Source organism: Topomyia yanbarensis, chromosome 1 (genome assembly GCF_030247195.1).
Source record: "Topomyia yanbarensis strain Yona2022 chromosome 1, ASM3024719v1, whole genome shotgun sequence".
In the NCBI taxonomy this organism is placed as follows: domain Eukaryota; kingdom Metazoa; phylum Arthropoda; class Insecta; order Diptera; family Culicidae; genus Topomyia; species Topomyia yanbarensis.
In genome coordinates, this window is record NC_080670.1 from 190,416,361 (window position 1) to 190,435,095 (window position 18,735).

At 39.9% G+C, this 18,735-nt stretch overlaps 1 protein-coding gene and 1 non-coding gene across 4 annotated transcripts in view; one reads left to right on the forward strand and one right to left on the reverse strand.

The window, feature by feature from the left end:
• The window catches only part of LOC131685101 (RING finger protein 17), a 519,412-nt gene that overhangs the window by 12,517 nt on the left and 488,160 nt on the right, over positions 1-18,735 (reverse strand). For 2 of the 3 annotated variants that reach the window (XM_058968563.1, XM_058968554.1), the window contains exons 3-5: positions 1,508-1,711; positions 819-1,442; positions 56-756 (exon numbers count right to left, since the gene is read on the reverse strand). In XM_058968563.1, coding sequence (XP_058824546.1) covers positions 56-756; positions 819-1,442; positions 1,508-1,711 — 1,529 coding nt within the window. Of the gene's footprint in view, positions 1-55; positions 757-818; positions 1,443-1,507; positions 1,712-11,870; positions 12,023-18,735 lie in introns of those variants that run through there. The other variant, XM_058968571.1, reaches the window with a different exon arrangement.
• Trnar-ucg (transfer RNA arginine (anticodon UCG)) lies at positions 13,109-13,181 on the forward strand. Its single transcript has one exon. It is a non-coding gene; the product is annotated as a tRNA-Arg (tRNA).

An 18,735-nucleotide genomic window follows, 5' to 3' on the forward strand; every position in this document is an offset into this window, starting at 1 on the left:
AAAATAAATGAGTTAGTACAAGTAACGTTGATAATTTCCATTGGAATTCACTAACTTTTCAATGAAATCCATCATAATCTGCCGTGCCTCGGCACTCCACTTTTTCCCGCCATCGGCCGGAATCAGATCGTACAGGGTACATTCGTTGGCTCCATCAGCAACTCCAACCAAATCGCCCTTCAGAACACGAATCTGGCTTCGTGGTATTTCCTCCGTACGGCCATAGTCGACGAAGAACACTTCATACTTTTTACCATGCTTGGCTCGACTGAGTACCTTAGCCCGGTACCAGCGCCGATCGCCAACTGGCTGTGCCAGATAAAGCGTACCGACTGTTATCTCATCCGGTATCTCGGCAGTTTTACCATCCTCCTGGCACAGTTCGTTAACGATCGATTTAAAGGTTTGATTCTGGACGTAGAATTTGTCCGGACCCAGTACGCAGGTGACGTTGACCTTCTGGCTGAACTTAATGAACGATGCGTTATCCGAATTGAAGGGATTTATTTCGAGAACGGGTTTAAGCTTATCACGTACGGCCTCAGCCGGTGGGATTGACGGTGAGCCCCGTTGGTTGGAGTTGCTGGGTGACGAACTGGCGGAACCGAGTGATTTTAATCGGTCGACCTGAGCTCGTTTGGCAGCATCCTCCTGCTTTTGATATGGATGGCGGTTGCTGGCAGGGGTGCTCTGCTGGCGAGATGGCTTTTCCGCTGGACTGGTGATTATTATCACCTCGGGACTAGAAGATTTCGCCTGTGAAATAAAATAATTGTTTAATTTAAAAGTGACACTTCTATTTGCAATATTGGACAAACCTTAGGTGCTTTAGAGGCCGATTTTACGGTGCTGGGCTCCACAGACTTTTGATCGATTGGAGGAGTACGACGAGAACTTGCTTTCTTATTCTTGTGTTTACATTTAGAAGCTTTGATTCGCCCTTCCGCATTCTTACCGGATCCTAGCGATAGCCGATCCCTATCCTTTCGCTTATCTTCCGGTGTTCTCGAGTCTGATTTTCGACTGAAGCTTGCATCCCTCAAAGTATCGTCGGAAGAGATTGCCGACCTATTTATCCTATCATTGACCGAACCGGTAGGTTTGGTGCTTCGTTTGCTCCCAGAAGCCGATGGTCGTTCGACGATGCATATACCCATTTCGGGTGAGTTTATGGGTTCCAGCACAGGAAAGGGCTCCGGCTCGTAGTAGGGAACGAATTTGTGGCGGTAACTGTTCGGTTTGCAGGTAAGTTCGTAATAGTTGCGCACCTCTTTGCGAAAGGGTTCGCGTTCCTGGAAGCGAAAAGGATTTTCGACCGGTTCTTGAAATTGAGCCGTAACCGGTGCTGTGTGAAGCATCTTCTTCATGTCTCTAATCAGATCCGCTAGCAGTGTTTGTCGAGGAAGGGCCACCTGGAATGTTTTGAACTGCTCGATGGAACGCTGAAAGAATTTTATTTTATAATTAACAGGAATGTTTATATCAGTCACATTGCCACCATTCTCACCTGAAGATGCCGTCCTGTTGCGTTGAGTTCCTTCTGAACTGCTGTGGCTTCCGTGTGCAGCTGGACGAAACTGGTTTTCACCGAAATTAGTAGTTCCTGCTCAACGGATTGGAGGACGTTGTGAAGAGAGAAAAAGTAATCGGTGATATCGGTTATGACCTTGTCGGCATACTCTTTCTGCTGGTGCAGTACGCGCTCCGTGTTCTGAAACGAGAAGATGGTAAATTGTTAATAGAGTGGAAAAAATTTAAATGAAGCGGACAAAATATTTAATATTGCAGATGAAACCTCGAAAGTTGCATACTTGGATACAAACGGACAGAAAAATGATAACATTAGAACATTACCATTACAAATATGTCAACGATACACACTCAGCCACAACAATGCGTATCCCCCTAGTATATGTGGTATAAGTTATGTTCAGTTAACCCTCCGGCACACGCGCCGTTGTATTTTATGCAACGCGTTCCGAAACTCTAGCGAAATCTTCTTCCAGCACCAGCGATTGCTCATTCGGGGAGCCATTCGCGCGAGTGCCGGCCGGAGGGTTCAATGTGTTTCGACTTCCAAAAGATCCTGTAATTTTCTTTCGTCACAATGGGCAACGCCAGATTCTCATTCAATTGTCTAGTAATTGTCGCAGCAACTACGACGATCTTGTAAGCACTCCGCATGTGCGATAAACTCTGCTTTAGTGCTCGAAAAGGACACGCACGTCTGCTTCCTGCTTCTCCAGTGAACAAGCCACCACCGAACTTTAATTAGTAATCGGTTTTAGACTTCTGTCTGCGTCCACGTAGCATTCCAGTTTGAAGCTAGCTACCGCCATCCAACCAACTGCAGTCGTCGTTGATAATCCTTGTATCACACAAGCTGCCCAGAGTCGTCGCATTTTTAATTGTATACCCACCAGAAATAAACCACGTTGCGTTGTCGACGTAACTTCATGAGTATTCACGTTCTGTTTTAATAGAGAGATGTATGTAATCTCTTCATCCATGGCCGCTTTCCTCTTCTAAACATCCGGGCTCGTACGCTATACGTCACGAGCTGATATTGCGGCAGGTTGCTCCTCCTGCACTAGCACTTTCTCGCTAGGATCGTCCACATTATATTCGTCAAATTAAAAAAAAACATCATCGTCAATTTCTTCTTGTTCCACATTTTGGTCACAATCGTGCAGTCGCACCGCGACGTGCTCGACGTTCGGGACTCACCTGGTAAGTCACGGATGGTTCCCTCTCTCACGTCCTTCTACGCTTTATCGAGCTCCAAGAATCATAAATCTCGACTGGTGATTATTTGACCGGTATACAGAAAACTATAAGCTTTGCTGTCCGACATGTATCCGACGAAGGTCAAAGTTCTTCGTCTTCTGTGGAAGAATCCACATGTATGTACTGCAGTCGAACACCTTCAAATGCAACATATAAGCCTTGGTGCAAAGCGGATCTCATACGGTGTCGAACCAACTGATGATGATGGCAGTCGGTTCTGACGGTTCACCACCTTCGTCCAAAAACGTCAAGGTAAGCCAGCATCCAACAGCATACATAATCCCATCTCGTGAGTTTATGACGGAAATGAGTATTTTTGACAATGAACTCAGTGAATTTTTCGAATACGTTTTAAAATTTCGTTAGTTGTATTGTAAACGTCCCGTTTTTCCTTTCGGTCACGCCGTTCTGCTGAGGATCGTTTCCAGCAGTGCATTTTGCGATTCCTGTCAGGTAGGCATCTATATTGTAATCTACATCGAAGTTATGATTCTAAATCTACGAGAGACTTCACACCCCGCTGCCTGCAGCATGGATTTGTCGTGACGCTCTTTCAGCGCCCCCTCCACGTATCCTTCGCCATTGTCTTATCACGAATCAACCCGTATTTTCTCTCAACCACCAGCAGATAAAACGTGGCCAACGACTTCAGGCTCCCGTTTTGTAATTGTTCGCTGCCGATTCCTAAAGTACCTGAATCCAAGTGCTTCCAGAGCTGCTACTGCACAGTAAAGCTTTCACGGAGAAAGACTGTTAGATAGGACGATAATTTTGCCCACTCGAGAAAAAAATAAACCATGATCTACTACAACTAATGAGGCATTTTATTCTGGAGCACTGCCGTACAGAAATGGTACATAGCAACGGAATGATGTTAAATTGCCAACAGGTTGCTTCGATGCAAATTAAATTACGCCATACACCAGAACGAGCCTCTTTTTCGATCTGGCTGTACTCCGTTTCTGTCTGAGTCTAGTCTCTGAGCACGTAATAAATTGCCTTTGCTGAACCATCCGGAAAATTGTGTGCTATGTGAGCGCCTGAAACGGTATCGAAAGCTACGATGTCCGGTCGGGGATTTCCTTCAGTTAGCAGAAAGGGAGACTTCAGAACCAAGCAAACGAACCTTGACAATCGCCTGACCATTTCATACAAGTGCCTTTCCGAAGTAGGTTATCTAGAGTCTCCACATCTTCTTAAGCTACTTTCCATAGAAATTACTGAAGAATAGGCACTTCGTGGGGGAAGGACGCCTTCTGCATCCAACGGTTGTCCAAGGTACTTTACTTTCTAAATACGGTGAACTCGTACTCATAATGTCGTATGGGTGTTGATAACTAGCAGCTTCCGACTTTCTTCCTCCATTTCTACTTGCGTCGGACAGGTTTCCATGCGGGCGACAACGTGCTCCGTTAGCGATTGTTCTGCTCCAATGCATGGTTTAGTCCAGTGGAAAAATCGGCGCAGTTCCGAACAATTGCGACGGGTGCAGCCCACTCAGCAATTTTATCGGAATAATATATAGTGATTACAAGTCCTGTCATTTATTTTCTACGATAACTTCCATACTAATACATCACCGGCCGTTTTTGTCTGAGCATGAGCTGTGTATCTTGTTTGAGGAATAGATGCACCCGCATCTTCTTACACATGGCCATCCGTTCACTGAATACTTTCGGGAACTGTGTTCTCAGTTCGACCACGCTTGTCTTCATTCTGGTTGGCCAACGAGTTGCAAATGCAAGGGAACGTCCTGATTCATAGCAGTTACTCCTAAAACACCAATGCTGATGATAGCCGAAAACATCATTGAGATGTTTAGCTGCTCTTTGGAGGCTGTTGTAATGACACAATTCAGAAGGGAAATTCGAGGACGCTCTGCCTTCTCGAATTCCAATAGGTTTGACGTGAGAGAATAGTGACAGCAAAAATCGAGTTAAAGATTTATCAGTATTCAACTGATGACGATTGTTGTAAAACGTCGGCATTGTTCCACATTTCCAAAGGTTACACTCTAGCTCGAGCATTGATTCTTATTCAGAAGTTTATTTTGGTTGGGTTGCCCCTTCACTGAAAAACACAAACACTTATCTTCATGGTGCTCCCTTTCATAGTAATCCCGGTACTTAACTTTGTATGAGCAATTACTTAAATAGTACATACCACCACAGGCTTAGCACAGTGACTTTGGTGTATTATTTCCTTCGTTTTTGCCGAGCTGCTCCTTGATCTCTTAGACAGTTCAAACCACATTCAAGGGCAGTAACATAGATACAATTGCGTTATTCCCAGTTAAAATAGTGTCCAATTTGAGATTGATCAAACGTTTAAATTCATTCGCTGCTTTTTCGAACGTTGTTCCGGTGATCTTCGACAAAAAATTCATGCGGATTTCCAAATTCTTTGCTGAGAGGTGGCCTCTACGTAGATCAGGCTCTTGAACTACTCCTTGAATCCCTGTAACTTCATATCCACGCAAGCACGATGAGGATTTTGTCATTTGGTTTTCACATTGATATCAACGATGAAATCTCGACATTGTACCAGTCGTTAAAACACGATACGTCTTTTTCAAACGTATCTGCATATATCGCGCAAACAGAAAATCCTACGAGCATCCCATATCCGCATCACAAATTCAGTGATATTTGTCGTGAGGGAATCCAACGCCAACCTCTTTTTCCATGCGCCTTAGATAGAAGCCCAAATGGAGTGAATTTGGACGATGAGATGAGACATCAACTTAATTAGCTGATTGCTAAGAATCTGAATGAAGTTGTCTTTAAATCGTTGATCTCTTGCTGCTGCTTGTATCTGGCTGTCTCCTTTCCCTAGAACGTTGAATCACGTTCGGGATGATTTTATACGTCAAAAACAAAACCGAACCAACTATTTTCATAACCTCGGCGCCACTTTGTCACTGTCGAGAAACGCGAGGTGATTCTATCGTGTCAACAATTAGTTTATCAACGTGTTAAAATACTACTTGAAAGGATGCGTGTGGCACTGTACAACTGCTCGTGGACAACTCGAACTTCTGATAATCAGGGCGACCACCAATAATAACAGTTCAAATTGTCTCGCTAATGCAACTGTTTCAGAGAAAATTTGCTTATTACGGATGTGAACATTTTGGACTAAGAACTCAATTATATGTTTATTTTCGGACATGTTTTAAAATTTCGTTCTTTTAACCTTACGACAGTCACGTAACTTTCGCGCAATCGTCCGTGATGACACCAGGCGACTTCCGAACTTCTCGATGAACTCCGAGATCGAACGTGTTCTAAGCAAGCGTTTATCCTATGTCCTGAAATGATAGTAACTTGAAAGCGCAAATTTATTTGTAGAAAAATTGGAAGTAAATTGTAGTATAGAATGGAATAGTGAATAGGGTTACTAACTGTCCTTATTTTAAAGGACATGTCCTTAATTTCGATATTAGGAAGCCTTTGTTTTGTTTTCTTCGAATGTCTTTGTCGCTAACCTTGGTATACTTGAAATTTTGCCGATCAAGTGAATTCAATGAGAATATAGCTTTGCAATCGTTATTTTAATCGATAACTTTCTTTCGGTATTATTATTGATCAAGTGGCTTACTCGATTACGTTCCGTGACAGGTAGTGAAAAGTCAAATGTGTTAGATAGTCAAATATGAAATTTGTTCAAAAAAGGGTTATCTTCACCTAATGCTAACATCACTTCAACAGCCAATGTGGTAATTCTGCTTCTAAAAAATGGATTAGGATAGGGGCAGGTCACTTGTGATGCATTTATCAAAATCAACCAAATGAAGTGTATATTCTTGCCATCAAAATGGATTTAGAATGTATTTTGCTTTGTCCGTAAGACGTCAAAGTCCTTCAGGAAACTAGCTCTACATCCAACAAAACATCGAACAAAATCGCACGGCGTAAGGCAAACGTATAAGCTTTGCTTCCCGAGCAAACGGAAAGCCCATAATACCCCCATGCTCATGGGGTTTGACATGGGTGTTTGAAATGGGTTCAACCCATGAAAACACCATCATCATGGTCCGGTAGAAAATACCATATGTTGGAATATTTATGGGTTATTGAGACCATTTTATGGTGTCTTGATGGTTGTGAATTTTGGCATGGACCATGTTTAAGGTCTTTTCAAGGGGTTATGTGGTGTTTAAAGCCATGAGTATTTGCTCGGGTTGGACTTCCATTTACAGAACCTTCATACTCTTTTGGCTGCACTTTTTAACACTTCGCAAGTCACTAGATATTATTCGACAAGCCACTTTAATAGGGGTCGCAATTTGATTTCTTTTTCTGGAAGCGCATTTCGAATTTGCAGATACCGACCACGATGTCAAATCAACTTCATGTTAGTTTTGAAGGTCTTTACGCCACTTGTAGGCAGTACAGCATGCTGAATTCTTGGCTTTATAAAATTAACGATTTGAAACAAAAAAATACCATCTGTGAGCTCACTGAAACTGAGGAAGATGAGCAACTTTTGAAGTTTTTCTTTTTAAATGCTTGATCCAAGACAACAAGGTTTATGCCTTGAGATTTCTTTATTCCAGATTCGCCGGGCTTTACCAATTTGGCCAAGTTACTTCTAAAGACCGTTAAGCTACATATTAAGCCCTGTATGCATTTTTAGACAAGGCCGATGAAGAAGTTGATGATTTGAGGCAAGTTACCCTCTGGTTTCCAAATTAGTTCTGGAGGACGTCAATAATCAGTTAAAAGTCAATAGGCCTTGTTTGACACATCATATAATAAAGATAGCGATTCGAAGAAAAACATCCTCTAGAACAATATGGCAGATTCGCCGGGACTAGCCAACCCGGCCAAATGGCCTCCAAAGTGATTCTGGAGATCTTCAAGCCCAGACTGCAGTCCAGCAAACGTTTTTTTACGCGTCGCATAAGAAGTTGGGAGTTTTGAAGTCATTATCTAGCGGTTTTCATCATTTTTTGTAACATGGACCCTCACGGTTTAACATCAATGTTGCACGAGAAGAATGAAAAGCTCATTTCAATATCGATCCAAAAAAGATATTTTTCAGGGATCTTTAACCACTATTTCAAGTTCCTAGGTGTCGTTCGCGGACCCCAGGTAGATAGTCGTTCTGAGACCATATTCCGGATTGGGAGTAACTAGTCAGCGAGGCCAAATAGCCTTCAAATCAATTCTGAAAGTTTGATTGCCATTCGTGAAGCCCGATAGACTTCGTTTAACAACTGCCATTCTACGCATAATTGTCCCATGTATATTGGGAATCCCATAGAACATGGGACAATTAAGTTTATAACGGCAGCAATGAGATCAGAGATTTAAGAAAATCAACCTCTAGGATCATATGCAGGGTTCACCGGAACTGGTCAAGGTTAAAATACGAGTACATTTAATCAACGCATTTCCGAGTTGCATGATTGAATATTTTGCGAAATATTCCAAAAAACGAATTTATGAAGCCTTCATTAAAACTCAGGGGGGGGGGGGGGGTGTCATCTGATCATCCGCTATGGAGATATCAGACTTTGACAGTAGTCAACGTATGTGGGGCCTAGCCGCTTCTAGGCCAATGTCGCCCGTGCAATAGCATTGGGTTGTTTTCATTTTAACAAAGGCAGATATTGGCTAGGACAAAATGGCTGCCTCTCAGGGGCCTGTTAAACCTACAAGTCACTCACGTTTACACAATATGTCTGGTTGCCAAAACTAGTAGGTAAAATGATTTGGAAAGTCGTGCAGACAAATTTACTGTTTTTCTCTCCGCGCGTCTATATTTCAAGAGTATTTATTCAAAAGGTCCTAAGTGATATTCAGATCGAACTGAGAAAAAGTTTAATGGACCTTAAACTAATCCCTATTTGAGAAAAAATATGTGTTTGATGAAACAATTGTGCCAAGATAGTCTAAGGACTATGCTCTTTAGGTAAATAAAGGGCGAACACAAAATCATTGCTACACCGAAAATGCCATGCCATTTTTCTTATGTTTAAAATCAAATCAAAATTTTAGGGTAGTTTTATACACATATTTACTTCAAAAATCAAAAAAAAAGTTAATCGATGGACCCTTGAGTGTAAAATTGAACGCATTTTCGCTTGATGCCCTCCATCAGTCTTTACAGTGTCATCCGGTACCAGTTTCTCAGTTTTTTTTCCATTTTCTTAACATGTCCTTCTCGTCCTTGACTGTCTTCTTGCTCTTCCGAAGTTTCCGCTTCATCATTGCCCAGTACTGCTCCACCGGGCGCAGCTCCGGACAGTTTGGCGGATTCATGTCCTTTGGAACAAAATGGACAGAATTGGCCTCATACCACTCCAGGACACTTTTAGAATAGTGGCATGATGCCAAATCTGGCCAAAATAGCAGAGCTTCGTTGTGCTGCTGCAAGAACGGCAAAAGGCGCTTCTCGAGGCACTCAGATTTGTAGATCTCGTCATTTACTGTGCCCTTTGTCACGAAAGGCTCACTCCTCGCAAGAGCAGATGGCCTGCCAAATGAGATATTTGGAGGCGAACTTCGACATTTTCTTCTTCTTAAATTTGTCGTCCACATAGAACTTGCTCTTGCCGGTGAAAAACTCCAACCCCGGAATTTACTTAAAATCGGCTTTTATATACGTTTCGTCGTCCATCACACAGCAGCCATATTTTGTCAGCATCTTCTCGTAGAGCTTCCGTGCCCGAGTTTTAGCCGTCGATTATTGCCGCTCATCGCGGTTTGGGAAGTTCTGTACCTTGTATGTATGTAGTCCAGCTCTCTTCTTTGCATTCTGGACGTAGCTCTGCGACATGCCGATCTTTTTAGCCAAATCACGGCTTGAGACGTTGGGATTTGCTTTAATCATCCGCTTCACCTTTCCCTCCGTCTTTTTGTTCTCCGGTCCCGGTTTTCTTTCAGCTCATTTGCCGTGGTCCAACGTCAACCGCTCCTGGAACCGCTTCAACACTCTGGAGACGGTTGAATGGTGAATGTTCAACATTTTTCCCAACTGCCGGTGCGACAGGTCAGGAAATTCCAGGAAAGAATTTGTTCTCTCGACTCGCGTTGGTTCACCTCCATTTTCGTTGAATCGAAAAACACGACTTCGAGTTTGACAGCATGTTGTTTACATCATCAATGAGAAAGTGTGCAATATTTGGTTGATTTTTACCCAATGGTAAAAAAGTTATGCCCTGTTGAATGTGTCGCAATAATTTCGTGTTCGCCCTTTAACACTAAGAACATGGAATGTTTAGTGCTTATGTAGTTTTAAAACCTTTTAGTATGATGCGTCGTTTTGAAAATTGTAGGACCTTTCAAAGGTCTTTTTCGGACCCAAGAAGCATACGACGCTGCACATAAAGGTTTTTTCATCAAAAGTAGCATAAGCCAAAAAAAAACAGCGAGAAACATTAGTTTATATTTACCATCCATTGGCTGGAAGTGGTTAAAATCAATGAATGACATGTTATATCGGAATAAACAAGGTTTTCAATTATAATTTAATTTATTTTCTAAACTCAACATCGAAAATAAGTCGCATGAACAGAAGAAAATAATTTGTTTTATTTGGACGCTTAGGACGTTTCTACTGTGTAGCTATGTACAGTGGGAAAAACAGAATGAAATGAATCTTGCGTCGTTTTCGCAAGACGCCTATGAACAGTTGGAGAGGGTTTGAAATATTTCCTTTCGATTTAAAAGGTCTCAAAATTTCAAAATATCATGAAAATTTTGTGATTTTTTGTAAAATGCTTATTTTGATAAATACAGGGCTTAATAAATTCTGGTTTTTGGTATTCGTTAGCTATGTAAAAATTACATGCTATGCTGCAAATAACTCAGTTTGTTTACATTTGACACTATGGACCATTTCGATCAGCACTCTTGATTTAAAACATCGTCTTTGCTGGTTTCCCTCTAGCGTTTTCTTTTTTAGCTGGTGCTACATCGGGGTAGTGGAAAAAAATAAAGTGATTAGATTAGAATGTTTGTTATTCATCAAAATGTTGAAAAAAAAAACACTTTTCTTCAATTCATTGTCCAATTTTTTCGCTCAACGACAAATATCCGAAGATCAAGTCATGCCGTATCATTTTTAGACAGTGCGGATCGAGTTTGCAGCAAAATGAACAAAATAATCTGAACTGTCAGTGGGGCCCATAGTTTGTGTGCTCGCGGTGATGTTGGCTCATGTCAGCTCCATACAGACGGAATAGGAGTTCCGTATAGGGTAAAGTTGCTATTTTCACCATACTAAGGAGAATGCCCCTCAAATTCATTACACGGAAACGAAAAACTACCTAAAATTGAGTTCCTTTGACTCAATCTCGTAGTATCGTGGGGGAACTTAAAATTAGGGATACCGTGTTGAAGGTAGTTTCCATTTAACCACGGCAAAAATTACAACTCATTGATAGGTTTTTTATACTCAAATTTAAGTTGAATTTACCTAATTTTGAGTTCACCCCAAACAACTCAAAAGTACCTTCCTCCACGGAAGACCTCGACTGAGTCGAATCTCTCTTTTTGTTTTTGACAACACTAATAAGTGCGAAAGCGACGCACAACTCAAAAGTAAGTTAAAAGAACTTATTCTGCAGGTTGTTTTATTTAACCGTGTAGTTATTCAGCCTACAATCAATGGAATGCGTACAAATTGGCATCAACAGCTTTCCTTTGTATTTAAGAACCAAGATAATAGCACAAATGCGCTGAAAGAATGAAATTCTCGTGTTTGAGCGTTGTTGCGCTACCATTTGACTTTATGCGTTGAACAAAGACGGCAGATGTTGTTCTAACCAACGGCTTCAAATGGGTAGGGTGATAATAGAAACATAGCGAAAATAGGCTCATTATCCTACGCGCTGAATGCTGATTACACGCAAGTTTGAATGAGTGTAGCATCGACTACACCGGTGTAGTGCACTGCTAAAAACGAAAATGCCATTAAATATATGCTCCCGTTTCGATCAATTCGTATCTGCATACTGTACCTACCAGCGTGTCAAGTACAAGATTACAAGTACTAGTACAATATTAAAAGCAAAACTAATGCAGCCGCTTACACAAGACGCTTTACAGTTAGTAGTATGTAGAGTAGCTTACCTTTTTAATTTCTGTTTCCACTAATTTGATGCTTAAAGTCTAGATACAATTCTCACTTAAAATCCTATACAATTGAAGAAAATACTAGTTAAAATGTTTTTCAAGCTGCACTAAACGCTGTTTCCATAACAATTAAAAATGATGACGACGCCGGCTACTCAGTTATTGACAAAAGATTGAAACGCCAAGGGGTGGGCATGTTCTGAATTTGGATAAGTGCAAATGTAATCGTGTAACATAAGTACGACTTGCACGACCCGTTAAGCTTCCGTCATCGGTACAGAACAAGGGAATGTGAATATTAGTTACATGCAATTAAATGGAGGTACATATTCACATACAACATCAACAGCACGGAACGTGTGAGAGGCCACACGAGAAACGCATTTTACTTATCCTGGCCGAACTGTGACGCGATGTTGACGTTCTTTTTCGTTGACGGCAGCTGATGTATCGTCTGAATCAGGCTTTAGAAGAATAAAGCATCTTGAATGTGTCACTTCATTGGCTGTGTTTTGCAAACATTTCACCACACGTTCCGAGCATCAAAACCTTTCATATCGTCGATACATGTGAACAACGCCTCCATGAAACAATCAATCCGACTAGATAAACGCAATTCCGTCGCAACATTCGCCCATAGGTAATCTGCTTGAAAAGCGAAAACAGTTTCGAAAGGGTCATTTTGGTTTCCCCTACATACACATTCTATTTTTAGACGGAGTCACGCATACACACATTGCCAGACAGGCAGGCGTTACGAGCGCTGTAACGGAAAGCTCGCTTCGTTCGGTTACGGAAAGCGCTTTCGATGATGATACAAACTTTGATAGTAGATAGAACGTTACTCACCATGTGCGTGCTGTTGCAAATTCCGATGCAGTGAGCATATGCGAATATGCTAGTCCAGTATGTTAAGCAGCTAACGGGATTGATAGCGTTACCTTTGGCCTGTGTGTCCTTCACCGGATTGCGAATCAACTAGCAACATAAATAATACGATATTATCGTTTGTGCATTCTGCCTTCGAAAGTCACTTTAACCATTTCAAAAGAATTTGGATCACTTTCCTTTTGATTATTGTAGGTATTTGCCATTCCTTACTTTATATTTTGATAGGTACCAACCAATTCAAAAGCATCTTATGATTTATGCTGATAGAGCTTCTATCTGGACTGGTGCAAAAATTCTCTCTGCACACGATTTAAAGCACTCTTTACTCTCCCCTCCATCAAGTTGGCCGTGTGGCCTAATGGAGAAGGCGTCGGACTTCGGATCCGAAGATTGCAGGTTCGAGTCCTGTCACGGTCGATGAATTTTTTTTCATCGCGTTTTCTTCAGATTATTTTTTTATTAGTGTACACTCAAGTTTTTTTTTACGCGGTTTTTTTTTGCGCGGTATTTTTTTACGCGGTTTTTTTTTACGCGGATTTTGAAATTTACGCGGTTTTCATTTACGCGGATTTTGAAATTTACGCGGTTTTCATTTACGCGGTTTTTGAAATTTACGCGGTTTTCATTTACGCGGTTTTTGAAATTTACGCGGTTTTCATTTACGCGGATTTTGAAATTTACGCGGTATCCATCAATGAGGTTCCCTTTATCGCGGATTCTTAAATTTAAGTGGTCTTCATTTACGCGGATTTTGAAATTTACGCGGTTTTCATTTACGCGGATTTTGAAATTTACGCGGTTTTCATTTACGCGGATTTTGAAATTTACGCGGTTTTCATTTACGCGGATTTTGAAATTTACGCGGTTTTCATTTACGCGGATTTTGAAATTTACGCGGTTTTCATTTACGCGGTTTTCATTTACGCGGCTCGTATCCCCCGCGTAAAAAAAAACCTGAGTGTATTATCTTTTATATAGATAATTTTGCGATAGTTTTTTTTCTGAAAAAAAAATATTGTGACTGATAAATCTTGAGCTGTGTCAGTTATAATTCGGCTAGCAATCCTATGCTACTTCTTACGGACAATGTTGCCGTCTAATATTTTTTTTTCCTTAGAACATCTTTTCAGCTCCAACTATTAAGGGATTACCCTTAATATTTTCGATGAATGCTCCAGGCAAAATTACCCACCCTTCAGTCTATGCCCTTTTCGTTACTTATATAAGCAAATACATGGCCAACTGAACATACAACAACGTGCATATATGCATTAGCACATATTCACACACCACCGCTTGATCAGTCGCTCGAGCAGCCAGCCAAGGGTTCTCGTTCAAGTCGCTCGCAAAGCTATCATTCCCACACCCTACGCCGTGCCGTGCCGGCCAGGCAATAAGACATCTATTACAGAGCATAAAAGATCACTGATCAAGCCAGCCAGAGATCGTCCCAGAGCCCCATTCGGCGGAGGTAGGTACTCGCTCAAGCTCATGCCAAACGTGAGCGCTAAGACCTAGGCGGCACATAACCGGACTAGAGAATGTTACTACTAGTGGTGCTTAGAATGGAGTCTTTTAGATACGGAAAAGTCGTAGCCCAACCTGATGTATGTTTGTATGTATGTACGTCTGTGAGAATGTAAATCATTCAACGCGATTTTTGCCTTTCAACAACAAACGGCGGCGGCAGGTCGTGATACTATTTGGTTTATGAGTGCGCACAGCCTTGCGGTTTGCAGTAACTAACTGGGATCAACGGTGATATTTTTGTTAGTCGTCGGTTTTTTTTGTTACGTTGTTTCGTTGATTCCTTTCAGAACTTGCCAGACAATCTCCGCAGCGCCTCCAAGCCAGCCAGTGGGGAAGCGATCACCTTTTCCCGAACCTTGGCTTTCAAGAGGTTCCCAAACACCTTTAATATAGCAACAACAACAACACTCTGCACGAATCAAATATCGCAAAAGGTCAAGGTATGTGGTGCGGCGCATCAGATCGAGTCAGCTTCCTCGCGCGGTTAGAATATCGGAATAAAGCTCAAAGTTTGCCTGATCTGAAACGTGGTGGTGGCACGATCAAATGGTTATGTTTAAATCAGAATATACTAATAAACCAAACGACGGTGTATTTATGCCCGTGTTTTGTTGAAGGTTCAGCCATCAGTACTGATCAATGCAAAAATGCTTGAGTGATGAATTAAGCTGGGATCTAGGACAATAGGTTATATTGTTAGAATCGCTAGCTCATAAAATTGTTTTTTTTATTTCACAATTGAGAGTTGTTTCTGCAGAAACTCTTATAACTCGTACAGATCCCAGAGTGAAATCATGTTTTAATAATTATCAACAAGAAAAATGTCATCAAGATAGCATTTGGAAATGATAATATTAACTGGAAAAAAATCTTCCATCGATTTGTTTAAGACAGCTGCAACTTTCCGAACAATCCATCTTCGACGAGTACCATTCGTATGGATGGGAATGTGGAGACCCTGCAGACACTCTACGGTGGTTCTTGGAGAGCATTCCTTGTCACCTGAGAATTTCGTCTGCCATCATTCTCCTTTGAATGCACGTGTGCATTCCATGACATTCTACGAATCGTCTGTCACTGTCGAATCATTTATCTTTCTGCTCCCATATCTATATGTATGTTTTGTGTATACAAAAATATGCCACACGAAGAAGTCAAAACGACATGAATATCAATTGATTTATGCCTGTTGCAGTTAGGGTTGTCCAAATCTGAGAAGAAGAAACTCAAATAAATCAATATGATTGTTATAGAGAACCAAAATGAAACTGTCACTCCGTGCTACGAAAAACACGGAAAATTGAACATGCAGGAAATGAGAGTATTGATGTCGTATGCTTGCTTGAAAATGTTTCCGAACAACAAATTTCCTTGATTTTAACCTAGATTGGCCTAAGTAGTAAACATTTTAAGAGTGTCGTTTTCAGAGCTGCTATTTTCATCGCACGATTGGAGTCATAAGCGTCGCCTACTGATTTGGATGACTGACACATTAATTACAATATTATTTGTCTAAACCAGGGATGCCAGGTGTTTTTTCGAATGTCTACACAGGGCCCAAAAACTTACTTGAGATCATTGACGAACACATTTAAATTTATTTTTGAAAATTTTGATTTCATTTAATTTTTTCCAAGCTATAGCAAGTTTTGAAAGCTTAAGAAAGTACGCAGCAAAAGTAGTCATTCTAGACTACTCAATCAAAAAAAACCCAATTTAAGAACATGTGCGACATGGGCCTAGAAATGGCTGGGCCCACCATATGTTGACTACTGTCAACGACTGCACATCGCCATAGGGATGCCACCCCTGACCTGACACAGAGCTAACACGAACACTTGCATATGTTGGTGAATGTATGTGTATAATGAGAATTGCATCGTTTTGTCGTCTGTCGTCTGGTACTCAGAAACTACCAACAGCACCAGACGTTGGAAAGAAATGTTTGTAATTCAGTTCGAAGCTGAAGAGACAAATGCGTTAAAAACAAAGATGCAGCCAACAAAGTGAAAATGTCACCGTTCGTGCAAAAGGTGAAGAAAAGTAAGGGTTTGGATTTACTCAGAGCAGGCGTTGCTCCAAATCGTAACGACAAGCAAAACAAGAGTGCAAAAATGTGTCTACTGAAGTTGTACGATACAATGTTGAACAAATTCGAATGCTTGATAGTAAACGTTGAAACATACTGGTAAAGCGATTTTTAAACAAATTTGGAACTGGAATTTTATAACTCATTGAAAAGGGGTAATGTTGCTGAACATTTCAAGCATAAAAAATTGTCAATATTTCCAAAGAAATTTCTCTTTTGGCAGGCAGTTGATGGTTGCAGTCATAGAAGCGATATTTTCATTACAACCGGCATGTATTACGTGTTTAAAAAAACGACTTTTACCATTCATCCGAAGTAAGGGTTCGGTTCTCTTTTGGCCTGACTTAGCGTCTTGCCTTTACGGAAAAGTAGCTCAAAACTAGTACGGCGCGAATAACGTACGTATCGTCCCAAAGGACTGTATAATCAACCAAATTCACCAGAAATGAAGCTGGTTCAATATCCAGTCTTCGGCAACGTTGTTGACAACAAACTGTAGCGATTTTTTTGCTCCCGTCAACAACCTCCAGAAGATACTCGTACTTCAACGAGTATTTGCGGTGATGAGCGCAAACAGTTGGCTGTTTTCTGGCGTTCATCGCAGCGGATACAGCGGTATTGAAAAGAAGGCGATTGGGAGGTGTTAGCTTCATCTGCATTGCTGGTCTTTCTCATTATTTCCTTTCAGTAAACAATAAAAAAAGTTTAGCTGTTCTTCTTTTTCAGTCATTTTTAAGTTCCACATTTTCTTATAATTAATTCTATTTAGTGTCGGTGATTCTTGTTGTTCCAAATTTTGGGGCGATGCCGAAAATCTAGAAAAACACCCAGAAATCCAGTTTTACTTCTTTCCATTGCACAGTGTTTCCAAATAGGCAAAAACGTGATCGAAATTGTTTTTACCACGAAAAAACGATTTTCGAGCAATAGTGTCTTCAGCAAAGTTTGTCTATAAAATATTCCTCATCTTATTAAAGTATTAGTTTGGTGTTAATCCCCCTAAAGCTGAGAAGCAAATTTTTGTTATAGGGTTATGGAAATAATAAAAAACTGTATTCAGCAAATTTGTAGGGAATAGAATAAGAAACAACTTTGCTGAAGATACTATGTATGTATCTTTTGATTTTAATACACATTTGTGGAGTTTTCTATGATATAGCCCCGAGAATCACTTTTTTCAAAATAACTTTTCTGGGTGACTTTTAACCATTTCAAAATGTTCTAAGATTTTGTTCGGCATAAGAAAATACACAATTTTTGTTATGCAAGTTTATTTCTATCTCTTATATATGTGGAGTTATCGAAAGTTTTAGTATCAAAAAAGAACCATTTTTGTATGACATAACACTTGAATCCGCAAATTTTCACAGACAAAGCCATATTCATTCGAATCTATAAAGCAAACGCTATCAAATCCAAAGATAACCATTTGTCGCATGCTGTCTTAACCAAAACCACAGCGTTCATAAATTTTAAAATTCTGAAATTATCAAAAATAATCAAAAAGCTACTTTTCTTCGAATCCTCAAAGGTGTCAAAAAAATTTTCAATTCAAAAGCCTTAAAATTCTCAAGAATCACAAAATTTACTAATGTCTAAATGCTCAAATTTGTTTAAAAATGTCAAACTTCTCAAAGTTTTTAAAACCTTGATTCTATGAATTGCAACATTTCCAAAAGCCTAAATATTCTCGAAATTATAAAAATTTTCAAAATTGTTAGAGTTCTCAAAAATCCTCAAGTTCTCATAATTAAATTTTTTTACGATTTTATTTTTTTAACTTTCTCCAAAACTTAAAAATATAAAAATTTACAAAAATCAATAAAAAAAATTTAATAAATTTTTCTTCAAATTCTGAACATACACAAAAATTTTAATTTTTAATCAAAAGTTTAAATGTTCTGCGAATTCTCAAAATTGCCAAAAAATTTAAATTGTCGAAATCACAAAAATGTTCAAAATTCTTAAAAAACTCAAATATTTTAAAATATACAAACGTTATGTTGTTGCTAAATGCTCAAAAAGTTTCAAAGTTCTTAAAATTGTATAAGTTCTAGAAAATCTCAATTCTTAAAATTTCCAATATCCTAAATATTCCCAAAGTCATCAAAATCCTCAAAATTCGTAAAATAACTAAAATCGCGCAATTTACTATAGTATCCGAATGCCCAAAATACTTAGAATTCTCTAAACCCTCAAAATTCTCCAAAAATCTCAAGTTTCTGAATTTTGTAAAATTTGAAGTTCTTTAATATCTCAATTTTCTACAAATTCTCATAATTCAAAAATTTTAAAAAAAATTATGTTTTTGTTTAAATTCTCAGCTTTTTCAATTTTTCATTTTAAAATTCT